At 47.5% G+C, this 13,274-nt stretch overlaps 1 protein-coding gene across 1 annotated transcript in view; it reads left to right on the forward strand.

Annotated features, from left to right (window-relative positions):
* Positions 1-13,274, forward strand: part of SMOC2 (SPARC related modular calcium binding 2) — a 215,192-nt gene that overhangs the window by 80,796 nt on the left and 121,122 nt on the right. Inside the window, exons 3-4 of the mRNA XM_031667620.1 lie at positions 2,463-2,569; positions 3,754-3,853. Coding sequence (XP_031523480.1) covers positions 2,463-2,569; positions 3,754-3,853 — 207 coding nt within the window. The remainder of the gene's footprint in view (positions 1-2,462; positions 2,570-3,753; positions 3,854-13,274) is intronic.

Below are 13,274 nucleotides of genomic sequence, written 5' to 3' on the forward strand. Positions count from 1 at the left end.
GCATATATTGGCTTAGAGTGATATTGAGAACACACGGAGGCCATGACTATTTCTGAGTGCTCATTCCCTGGAGATTTTGTGCCTCTCGATAGAATGGACCTTATCAGATGCTATTCGGGCTCTTCTCGGTAGTAAAGATCTTGAACCTGATTTAACATGAGATATCCAGAATAAGGAATAGCAAACCTGTGGAATAAGCCGCAACCCTGTAGCAGTTTTACTTCGTAAGATGACTGCAGGTTTATTTTGAGTGATGATGTATGTGGGCCCTGTAATTTCATGCTAAGTCTTAATTGTTTCCTATGACTAAATAGTTTGCCATAGGCTAGACATAAACTTGGAATTTAATATTGTATTAAATCCAAGAGCTGCAGATTTCAGAACTATCTGACCAGTGGCAAATGTGAAGTCTTTAAAAGAAGTCCACGCCAAGAATGGAGCCCACAAGGAGTTTGGAAAACTTAGCTTTCTTGGCATGTTCCATGATGGCTCAAATATTAGAACTAATTTATAGCTCCATCTGTACCTCACGGAGACCTCGCAAGCTGGAACTCATATCACTTTTCCTTTTTAGACAGTCAAAACCACAGGTTATACTAAAAAACGAGGACAGAAGTCCAGCAAAGCAGTGATTTCTCCTCAGCTAAAACACAGACTGCATTAAAACCACATGTTGCTGAGTGCTGGCTGGCCAGGCCAGACTTTAGAATAAGGCTGAAGGCACGAAGCTGGGATGGATGGAGGAGCGTTTGCTCAGATGTGTAGGCCCTTAATGCTCCATGCAGCATGTGGCCGGTGGTTCTGCAAAAGCCAGAGAGGAGTCACATAAAGGCCCTGGAGCTTTGTCAGAGGCAGAGCCTGTAGGAGTCCGCTGTGATGGGTGGAGCCCAGGGCTGGTAATCAGATCGCATTTTGCCATAGCCAGAACTTTAACCACTAGGGAGTCAAAAAGTCACCATCTGAAGACGGAAAGAACAACATTTGAAGAAGCGTCCGCGGAGTTGAGAGGGCCTTTGTGCTCTCTCAAGATGTAGGCACTTGTGATTTAAATCTGGAAATACTTTTAAAAAAGGAAAGCCATTTTTTCAAGTTTTAAAATTCAAATGAGCTATATTGTGTGATGATTCCAAGAAGTAAAGCGTGCATGTGTGTTCTGCTTCAGGGGCAGGCAGCCCATGGCAGCCAACGTGGCATCTTCTCCTGTGGTGGGAGGCTGTTCTTAGGATCTGCTTCCGGGGCAGGTGGCCCATGGCAGCCATCATGGCGTCTTCTCCTGTGGTGGGAGGCTGTTCTTAGGATCTGCTTCCGGGGCAGGTGGCCCATGGCAGCCATCATGGTGTCTTCTCCTGTGGTGGGAGGCTGTTCTTAGGATCTGCTTCCAGGGCAGGTGGCCCATGGCAGCCATCATGGCGTCTTCTCCTGTGGTGGGAGGCTGTTCTTAGGAGAAGCCTTTTCCCCCTGGGGGCACCAAAAGGCGGGCCTGGTTGATGCTGGGCTCACAGCTTTTACTCCCTGAGCTGGAAGGCTGAGAGTAGCTTCAGTAAGCAACCGACTTTATGGTCCTCACGTGTCTTAACCTGGCCCTGATTGTGCAGGTTAGCGAGAAACAAGGCCTGTTCGTGGCACACATGGATCCTGCATTAATGCTTTTCAAGTCTCTGGAAGTCTAAAGATTTTTCCAGTTTTGCTCTCCTTGGGGTGTCTTCTTAAGTAGTAGCAGCGACATTGCGCCTTCTGTGAAATCTCAGTGTTGTTGGGACGGTGGGATGTGGAGCATCTGGGGCAGAGGACGAGGCTTTCTAAGAAAACCCAACCCTTTTATCCACGTGACGGTTGGATTTCCATGTGAAGGTGGAAGAGGCAGGACGGGAAACAGAAAAGGGACGAGCCAAGTTCTCCTCTCAGGCTGGTCTCAGTGGGATGGCGCCCTGGGCTGCAGCTGTGGTTGGAAGTCCCACCCCGTGCATCCTAAGACCCCCGCCCCTCAGTCAGTTCCCTTTGGTCTGTTTTTAACGGTGACATCTAGCCCTGCCCACCCTCTGCATCTGGACTTGATGCTGGTGTGTTCAGGTGGACGTCCTTAAATCTGAGGACAGCCTGCCTGCGTCCCACCGGACAGCTGGCATTTCCCCATTTTCAGGAAGCAGGGGCCACCTGTTCCCCAGGGATAAGCTATGAGGCCTTCCTGGGCCTCAGTGTTCTTACTCACTCAGTGTGGAGAATGGTCCTGCCCTTCCCGCCCCTGGGCCTTGCATCAGATAGGACCAGGACGGCGTGTGACAGGCACCTGCCCTTCTTCTGGGGCTCCCTTTGCTGAGAGCTGAGCTGCCTGCGAAGCCCCTTCCAGCCTCCAGGTCCTCAGCCCTCCTGCCTGACTCATGCCTTCGCATTTTTCAACGTTCCTATCTGTTCCATCTTCTTCCCAGTGCATAACCGCTCCTCTGCCCTGTTCTTCCCTACAGACGTGTCCAGGTGTGTGGCCGAAAGGAAGTACACCCAGGAGCAAGCCCGGAAGGAGTTTCAGCAAGTGTTCATTCCTGAGTGCAACGACGACGGCACCTACAGTCAGGTTACCAGCCTTGCTTGGGAGGTTCTGCACCTGGGCAATTAGGGAGAGTGATGTGGAGTGGGTGTGGGGAGAAGGCAGGTGAGGGGGAGCCAAACAGAAGAAGCAGCAGGTTTGTTCTCTGGGGAAATCAGCCTTCTGCATTTTAGAAGTTAATTCATGATGAGCCTACTTGACATAAATAGACACATAAATGAAGTGTGTGTTTATTTCTTAGTTGGTGCAGGCATTTATATCATTGCTGCTGTCATTCACACTTTCATGACTATGAGTTTAGCACAGGAAGCTTCCTTAGTGAGGCCAATTAGACCATGCTAACCTGGCTTGCAGCTTACAATTTAATTTTAGTTTGATTTTAATTACGGGGAGCACACACTAAAAGTCGTGTCTGTGCCAAGAGTGAGCTCCGGGATCATTCATTCCAACCTGACGGGCCCACAGACATGGAGCTGAGCCAAGTCAAATTCCTGTTGTCAGCCAAAGGCACTGTTGAGAAAGTCACCCAGCTCTCCGTTTTGAGTGTGTCAGTGCTGTTATTCCTTATTAAGGAAAAACAAAGTGCTAACATGCAATGCTAACTCACACAGGGGCAGAAAAAACAGCATGGGTTCTGCACTTTGACATGCCTGTGGCCCATTGGGTGATGATGTGAGTTCTGTGTGTTTACATCATCATTTGGCCTTTGAGAGACAATGAGGGAGAGAACAAGAGAGAGACAGAAAGAGAGAGAGAGGAACTGGAGCTGAAGGAACTGGCTGCTCTGACTGTGGTTGCAAGGGGAGTGGGCGATGCAGGCTGCAGAGTGAACACTAAAGAGGCCGAGGTTGCTCTCCTGGCTCTGCAGTGGAGAGCTCCTGACCTTCCCGGGCCTCAGTTTCCCCTTTCATAAGATAAGGGCTGGGGCTCCATCTGGAAGGTGGTGAGGATTAGTGACTTCACAGGTAATGTGTCCAGCACACACTAGCAGTCAGTAAAGTGCTGATTTGGGCCCCTTTTGTCTTTAAAACCCTGGGGTGAAGACTTGCACCCTTTCTTTACCGAGGACTCCAATGCAGCCACAGAAGTAGCTCTGGGTATCCCACGACCCCTGCCTGAGCCAGTGCCGCAGAAAGCAGAGTGGGCCTCGCAGCCGTGAGGCGCTGTGCTGCGGGCCCGGGAGGGCTCACCTGTCCTGTGCTCTCTCGCAGGTCCAGTGTCACAGCTACACGGGATACTGCTGGTGCGTCACGCCCAACGGGAGGCCCATCAGCGGCACCGCCGTGGCCCACAAGACGCCCCGGTGCCCGGGTAGGTCTGACGTGGCTTTCCAAGTGGAAGGCTTTAAGGGAATTGGTTTGCTGTGTCTTCTAATCATCTTCTCTGGGTTCACTTATAATTCAAAGGGAAATCCAGTTTGGGTGACATCGTGAGCCACAGTGGGAATAGATCTCGTCACTGACAAAGCCTACGTTTTAGGGAGCCCTTGTTTTTAAGAGGGGAAGGGCGAAGCTATGTGAATGTATGCATATGACTGGAGGTCAGCTTGCTAAAGGAAGACAGCCCTGCATCTGATCATGATGGGTTATGATGATTCAGGTCCCTTAATTGTTTAAAATAACCACAAGGACTTGGAGTCACCAGTGGAAATGACCAAATGTTTTCTTTGGCCAAAAAAGTGAAAATTGCTAGTTTTATATGTACGTGTTTTCAAAGAAAAATGGTTCTTTCTTCATAAGTCAATTTCAAAATGGTTTGTATTATTTTATTACTCGTAAGAGGGTTTGATGTACTAAAAGTAATAAAATTAGGAGTTTAAAAATCTGTAAAATATTCTCTTTCCCATGAGTTCTTTTTTTTTTTTTTGCCAACCATGCTGTAAATGATTTATATCATTTTTATTTGAAAATAATCTGCAGCCCAAGTTTGATTAATCTGTGGGGCAGACTTATCAGACCATCTACGAAGAAATGCTGTGATCTAGCCCTCCAGATTCCTGGATCATATGTGTTAAGGCAGCCAAAACACATCATTATATAGCAATAATAAACTACAAAATGTCTCTCCCTGTTTTTCGTGTACAGTCTTGAAACATTGACATTTAGAGTTTACCTTTAGATTTTTTTCCTATTTAAGGGACAGATATTTTTTAATCTGGAATTCTGTTTGTTATTCAGATATTTTTCAAGCTTCCTGAGCCATGGCCCTGGCCAGAACTCATGACCTCTGTGGGTTCCATGAGAATGAAGGTGTCCACAGTCAGCAATGACATAAGGTCTAATGTTTCCAGTGACTGGCCATGGGGATGCACAATGTGGAATTAAAATATGTTTATTTGTAAAAACTTCTTCTCCAGAGCCTAAATAGTGCTGGAAATATATCTTTAGTTGAGCTAACATGTATATCTAACAGTTCTGTTGCAAACTCATGGAGGAAATGAAACAGAAAAACATCACCAAGATTAACTGGGTCTGTGCGTGTCCCTCTTTCACTTTGAGAGACACTTGCATGTCCTATTTCCTTCATCCACAAGCAGCATTTTGAGGTGAGCCTTGTTTTACAAAGGAGAAAGCAGTAGGGGGTAGGGGCATCTATTTATGTTGTTTTAGTGATATCACCTGATAATTAAGGAGGGTCCCAAATAACTTTCTTAGAAAACATGTGCAAACTTGGCTGAATTTTGTACAATCTGCAAATAGTGGCTTCAGTGTACCGTTTACTCCCGTTGTTGCTTCCAACTAGGTCTCAGTAACCTTTCACTGTATAGAAATATTCCTTTTGTTTTAACTGCCTATGTGGAATGTTTGGTCCAAGGAATGGACTGGGGAAGAGAGTAGACGGGCCTTTGTATATAGAAGTCTGGTGTTTATTGGGTAGCACATGCGCTGGGCAGGAAGCCAGGCATGTGAGAGGAAAAGCTTCAGTGCTGAGGGGCAGTTTTCCTGGGGAGATGATGCTGTCTGGGAGGGGCAATGTTTCCACGTCGGGGCAGGGTTCCGCTGGCTGCACCCTTGGACCTGGCATAGCCAGCGTCGTTCTACCCCTGGTTCACCTGATCGGTGCAACTAGTATATTCCACAGGTCTACAGAGTTATGGAAAAACTCTCTTAATCCCCAGCTGTGTTCCAGGCTTCCCCTCCGCACCCATGTGGGCACGGGGGAGCCAGTGTCGTGCGGTGGTCACTTTGGAAGCTTTATGGAGTCATGGCAAATTATGGAGAGAATTTTGAAACTGAAGGGAGAATTATGGGGGAGAGAGGTGTTGGGTGTCCTTACCCCCCAAACACAAAGGATTTATCATCAGTGTTTGCATACTGCAATTTAACGTCTTCCTGGAAGTTAACAGAGCCCTCACAAATGATGCAGAGAAGCAGAAAAGTGGGCCTCACCTGTGAGATCGTGGTCAATAGCGCGGACCACAGCTGGGCAGCGTCTTGATCTGTAGGCACCAGGGAGCTGACCCTCTGGGCACACCCTCGGGGGTTCACGGAGAAGTCAGCACATACACAGAATGGCTAATCTGCAGTATCCACTGTCTGTATGTGGCAGGAGTACTTTTCACCAAGTTTACTAAAATTGGGTAAATTTCAGTATTTAATAAATGCTTTTTGCCCTCAAGTTTATACCGAGGTTACCATAGAAGTAGACTGTATAAAAATTTGAAAATCAGACAACGAGATTTAAAATGAGCAGTAGATAGGAGCTGTTTTTCGGAAAGTGCATGTTTGTGTGTTCATGAATAATACATGCAAACGTACCCTGAGGCCAGCCACAGTGGAGGGAAATGGAGGTCCACTGACTGGCATGATTCCTGGAGAGTGGAGAAAGCCCTTGCCCCAAAGCCTCCCAGCTCTTCAATTGTCTCAGAATGATCTTTAATAGGAAATGGATTCCTTTATTTCATAATTATGTATTCTTAAAGCCATGAATGCAAAATACCTAAATTCCTATTAATCCATAAATTCCTATTAATCAAATAATATAATGAGGCAACCCAGCAGAAAAATGGCCAAAAGTCTTGAGCAGTTGGCATTTTATTTATAAAGGAAAAAATCCTAATGACCAGTAAAGGCAGGAAAAGATGCATAGGATCTTCAGTCCCAGGGAACTACAAATTAAAGTCACAAAGTCACAGTGCAACTCCCCTCCACACCCACTGGTCTGGCAGAAATGAAGAAGCACGATTCTATAACTTGCTGGTGAGGACAGAGCTGTGGGTGTGGTGGGAACTGGTACTGCCCTTTGCAACATCAGTTTGCCCCTTTGCATGTGGGTGATTAAGATCCCAGCTCTTCCATTCTGGGAGGGAACCCAGGAGAAATGCATTCACCTGTCTCGAAGGAGACCTGGGAGGGCATTCTCAGCAGTGTTCACATAAGAACCAAAGCCTAGAAACAGATCTATGTCCGTTGGTGTCTGACTAGGTGAACACTGCGATTTGCTTGGTTCGTCCTATAGAGCAGTGAGCACTGATGAAAAGGTCCAGTGCCTTCCTCAACGGTGCTGTGTGCTAATGTCCTCCTGAGTCCACGGAGCCCCACACAGAGGCACCCCAACCACAAATCCTCCCACAACTGAGAGTCAGAAAACTCAGCTCCAGCTCTGAGGGATGCGTCCAGGGGTGACCGACCACGAAGAACAGCAGAGAGCGATGGCCACACACACAGGGCGATGGTTGCTAGCATGCGGTGGAGGGCAGGGGGGTTAATTTTGTGACTGTAGACAGGGCTGACCTGGGGAGTCCTTTTCCTGCCCTGGAAAATGTCTTCACAGGTTTTGGTTGATAATAATTCATGACGTGTATATTTATCTTTTGTGCACTTTTCTGTATGGGTGTCAATATTTCAGGAATTTAAAATGTTAAAACATGCGATGCCACTGAAAGAGATAACGCAGGCTGAATTCTCCCCACATGTACACATTTCTCTAGCGTCCTTCCCTGAGGATGTTTATAGGGGGAATGGGACCAGATGCTTCGGAGCTGGTAGAAGGAGAAGATAGGAAAAGACATATCCCTGAGCCTGAGGGAGGGCTGGGAAGGAAAGACCTAGAGGGGATTTGGGAAACAGGAAAATTAAGGTTTGCCTCTGGGGATGCTCTGGAGAGCTAGAGAGAGCGGGCTGGGCATTGTGGCCCCCCACTTGGCCACGCAGAAGCGCCAGCCATGGGCTCACACTCGCCAGGGCTGAACACTGGGTTCCTCATAGCAGCCTAAGCTACAGGGGTTAAAACGACTCTTTTACAGGCAAGAAAACTTTCCAAGGTCTCTGTGCTTGGAAGTGGCAGAGCTAGGATGCAAATCTACATCTTTGTCTCCATAACCCATGTTTCTCCCCCAGATATCAAAGTATCAAAATTCTTGGGGCCTTGAATTCCTATTTACACTTGGCTGGAAGTCGGGCATAGGAGAAGGTGGGCAGAGATGGTCAAGGGCTCTGGAGAGTGGGGTGAGGTTGATGGCAAATGGTGTGGTGCCTTGGATGTGGCAAGGACAAGAAGCCAGCTCTCGGAGACGTATCCAAGTCCACTTCGCATTCTGTGCTGCCGAGAGCACTTGTTTCTTGCTCACAGTTTAGAGATGTATGTGCTTCTCAGAGCCCTGCTGATGTCAACCTGTGGGTCTGTAGATGGCTTTAGGGCAGGTGTTTCTTGCTCACATTTAGAGAAGTATGCACTCCCCTGCTGATGTCAACCTGCGGGGTCTGTAGATGGCTTTAGGGCAGGTGTTTCTTGATCGTGGTTTAGAGATGTATGCAGTCCTCAGAGCTCTGCTGATGTTGACCTGCGGGGTCTGTAGATGGCTTTATGCTCAGGGAGTGCCTTCCTGCTCCAGTGTTCAAGGAAGGGACAGTAAAGGGCAGGGTGCGCACTACCTAACAAGTCCCTCATGTCCTTTTCCTGGGATCGGGGGCCGGCTCCACGTGTCTCCTGAGAGACAAAGTTGATTCTTATTTCTTCTGTAGGGATTTTCTTTTTGTTTGTTTCTTTACTTCCCCATCCGCCCCCACCCACACCGCCCCCGCAAAGATTTGAAGCCTAACATTGCTGGGGGCAGGATTAGAAGTTGAAAACAAAGGCCTTTTTGCCAAGAAAGGGTGTTTGCAGCCCATTCTCTAATATTTGGAAATAGTTTCAGGTTTTTAATCTCATCTCTCCTCTGTGACTGTGCACCCTGACCAAGAGCTGGTTCCCGGCGTGAGTACAAAGTGGGTTAAGATATTGTAAGCTGAACCTACATGCAAGAATTTTTAGTATTACAATATTCAAAGAATCTTCATATGTAACTTGGAGTTACGTGTTTGAAGGAAGCCACAGGTTTCAAGTTAGAGAAGATGGATAGACACAGCCCATGTGCAGTAGCTGGTGCCCATCTCGAGACCCCCAGCCCACCCCTGCCTTCTAAAGCAGGGACCACGCCTCGTACCCTGCAGCTATAGGCCTGTCGCCACAGAGTGGACATCTTCCTGTTCCACCTGACACAGCTGTGTCTGGCGTAGGCGTCCTTTCCTGTAGCATGGGGAAGAAGACATCTGTTTCTTCCTGTTTATTTCCTAACAAACTCTATAACATGCAAATTTATAATTTGGTTTTAATTACTAAAGTCTGTGTGATACTTGTGACAGGCAGGAGTAGGTCAGTGTCCTTCTCTAGGATTTTCCTCTCTGCGGTCTGAATTTCCTCCCTTCTCTAGGCGCTTCCTCTCTGCGGTCTGAATTTCCTCCCTTCTCTAGGCGCTTCCTCTCTGCGGTCTGAATTTCCTCCCTTCTCCAGGCAGTTTCCTCTCGGCAGTCTGAATTTCCTCCCTTCTCTAGGCGCTTCCTCTCTGTGGTCTGAACATGACTATGCACTCGTCTTCACTGTGGATGCTTATCCCAGAGATTTCTAAATCTGGCTTTGGGGAAGGCCCTGTTATAAACGACGGATGATCTTGGATTCGCATGAATCACTTTCAGTACATGATATACATTGATTTAACTATGACTTCTGCATTTTTCTGCAAGGCCTAAAGTCTTGTCCTCCATCTGAATTGGTGTAATTCCATATTTGGAGGAGTATCCTAAATGACTTCAGAAAAAAAATACACTTCATAAGCCAAAGCTAACGGAATTTTTAATTTTTCACATGAATTTCCCTGGCACAAAGTTAAGGACCCTACATAGCTGAGGGACTTGAAAGGATCACCCAGAATAATTAAATTTCCAAATCCTGAGATCAGCAAGGCAGCTGCGTTTGGTCTCCAACATCTCTGAAGCACTTCCTGGTAGAAATCATTCAGGGCCAGTGTGCAGTGGCTCTGCTTGACCTGGAGAGCTTGTGCCTCGGAGGGAGTCCAGCTTGCTGTTTGTCTCCACCTCAAAACAGCCTTTTCTTTAGCCTTCATAGGTCTTTTCTTGAAAAGTGAAAGTTATTAAAGTAAAATATTTCAATACTATTGAAAGAAATGTAAAAGAAAATGTAAAAACAAACAACCTTAAGGAGAAGTAGGAAATGCACTGAAAATTGAAGCCTCTTTCTAGATGGTCGTGAAAACAATGAGAGGTGGTCACTTCAGGAATCAAGCTGCAATATCAGATGTAAATCTGAATTTTATCAATTAAAAATACTTGTAGGCAGGGAGTGGTGGCTCGTGCTTGTAATCACAGCATTATGGGAGGCTGAGGCAGGGGGATCACTTGAGCCCAGGAGTCTGAGACCAGCCTGTGCAACAAAAGTGAGACCCCCCCACCGTCTCTACAAAAAATAAAAATTAAAACATTTAAAACAATTAAAAACTTGTGATTTTTTTTCAGAGAAAAATATGTTACATTTACTCGGTAACACGTAAATTTATAACACCTTTTATAGTGTCGAGGACATTTATTTTACATCCATGATGAGATAAAATAGTAATTTGATAAAGCCAACACAGGATTTGTAAAATTTTCAATGAAAGATTCAGATTAAATTCTGAAAGTGTTCAAATGATACTGAATTTAAAAACATAATAATAAGTAAAATGTTAAAGAAAAAGACCACGGGGTGTAGGTTTAGTCTGACAAGCGGCCTCAGGCCGGCTGAAGAGGGGGAGGTCCCTGCGTCTGCCAGGACCTGGACGGGAAGTCAGGTTCCCCTGCATCCCGCCCTGGTCCTTCCCTGGCTGACGACTCCTGAAGCCCCCATCTGGGCCCAGCCTTTCCTCTGCTTCAATTTTCTTTCTAAAATTGGACTTAGTGTTGTTATTCACAGCTATTCTATCTGATAGACAATATTTTGGGGTCACTTTTTCTATTCAGGAAAAGTACTTACTACTTTTAACCTCAGGAAAAAGTACTTTCTGGTGTCTAATACTTGTGTTTTTATTATAATCTGCACCTCTGTTGTACTTTAGTGTACGTTTAATTTGGCAGCTAATTTGTACTGGAACCTCACATGAGTTGAGAAGAGTATCCTGTAAAACAGCCCTTTACTGCACCTCATCTACAAGTGGCTTTTGTCTTGTATTCTCTGATACTTCATAAAATGTTGCCAAAGAAATCAAGAGGTCTTTGGAAGCAAATGACCCCAATCTGTATAGCTCTATTTAAAGAATAATGGTTGTGTGCTTCTAGAGAATTTATTTATTTATTTATTTGAGATAGAGTCTTGCTCTGTCACCCAGGCTGGAGTGCAGTGGCGCGATCTCAGCTCACTGCAACCTCTGCCTCCTGGGTTCAAGCAATTCTCCTGCCTCAGCCTCCTGAGTAGCTGGGACTACAGGCGCCGCCACCACGCCCAGCTAATTTTTTGTATTTTTAGTAGAGACGGGGTTTCACCGTGTTAGCCAGGATGGTCTCAATCTCCTGACCTTGTGATCCGCCCGCCTCAGCCTCCCAAAGTGCTGGGATTACAGGCTTGAGCCACAGCGCCTGGCTTCCAGAGATATTTTATGTATATAAAAACAAGTATATTATTTTTTCTTCTAATTATTTTTGGACAAATGCTAATTATTTTCCAGCACCTTTTTTCACTATATGCAGCCACAACAGTTAAATATTGGAAAGATTTATGAAGCTGTTAAAATGTCGTGTGGCCCTTTAGCAAGAGTGATACAGCTGTACTCAGACATTTTTCTCCTGCCTTTGAATCAGGTTCTCAACTCAGACATCAGTAAATTCAGAACATTCCTTTTATCAGATGCACCTCAAATCAGGAATCCCAACTGTTTAAAGGCAGAATCACTAGGATAGAAAAAGACCCGCGAAGCGTAAAAGCCGGTGCCACAAAGTCCAGCGAAACTCTCCTCCAGGTCCGTGAATAACATAAAGGTTCACTGAGCAAAATCAAATGGTTTTCGTTTGGTTTCTTCACCCACAGAAACATCGAAGTGGCAAAACTGAGGTTGAGCTGGAGATGAGGGTGGCAGGCGGGAGGCAGTGCCGCCGCGGGGATGGAAGGGAGACACAGGAGCAGTGACAATGATCCTGGGGACACATGAGGAATAATTATGCAGCAGTGACGCAGCTTCACAGGCACAGGGGCCCAGCCGTTCTGTCTGGATTCTGGCTCGAATTTTCACATGTGCCAGCCTCACTCAGAAGGCCTGATGAGCCCAGGCTCGGCTGGCTCCTGGAGTTTCTGGCCTGGCAGGTCTGCCGTGTGGCCAAAGTTTGCTTTCTGCCGAGTTTCCAGGCAGCGCTGGTGCTCGTGGCTGGCCCCACACTCCAAGTCCTGAGGTGAGGTAAGGGGCCTCACTCCAAAGGAACACAGGCCCACAGGGCAGCCATCCATGACTATCTCATCACAGGATCCTAGGACGGTCACAGGGCCAGTGGGGGAGTCTATGGCTGCCAACGCCCCTCCTGACCCTGGGTGAGGGATGTCTTGACCGCTTGGGGTTCTGGCCTGGCCATGCAGCTCAAGGCTGAGACGGAGAAAGAGTACTCGGGAGCAGTGCCTTCAGAGGCTGATGGGAGCTGGCGGGTGAGGAGGTGGGTGGGTCCCAGGGCATGGTGTCTGTGACTCTGAATGTCCCACATGGGCCAGGGGGTGAAGCTCAGCCTCAAGGTGACCCAGGGCCTCCCTGGAATGAGGCAGGAAGGAGGTCCTATCACTTCCAGTCATGTTGTCTTGAGGATTATTTGACCACGGGCACTCAGGAAAATGGAAAATAGGTGATATTCCTCCTGTGCAAATTGCTTCTCCACTAAGCCTCCCCCTGGGCTCAGTGTGGAGAGAGGGGAGATGAGGTGGGAGGAGCTAAGGGCAGTGTGCACCTGGGCTGCGCCGTCCCCGCTCCAGAATACCCCCAGGGAGTGCGTGCAAGTCCTGCTTGGCCCCAGTCTGTGGCCACGGTGAGGCTTAGGGGTAGGTCCCGGTGAATCAGATAGAGCAGAGGCATTCCCTGAGTTCTGGCAGCCGGACTGCAGAGGACAGCTGCTGTGTGTCTGAATCCTGGGGTATAAACCCTGGCAGGGTCGGGGCTCCTGCCAGTGTCAGGACAAGAGTGAACATGATGGCTGCAGCTCTCAGGGTGCAGGGGAGATGAGCCCGTGGTCACCTCGCTCAGCCGGCCAGTGCTAGGATTCTGGCTCATGCCAAGGAGACCCCGACTGGTCCACAGGCCTTGTCTATTTCTTAGCTGAAAGCGGGTCCTATCTAGGGAGAGCAGCGTCCATCCTAATACAGCACTCTGCAAGCCGTGAGAAGCACTTGCTTCACTGAAAGCTGGTCCTATTTAGGGGAGAGCAGTGTCTATCCTAATACAGCATACTGC

Source organism: Papio anubis, chromosome 6 (assembly GCF_008728515.1).
Source record: "Papio anubis isolate 15944 chromosome 6, Panubis1.0, whole genome shotgun sequence".
NCBI lineage: Eukaryota > Metazoa > Chordata > Mammalia > Primates > Cercopithecidae > Papio > Papio anubis.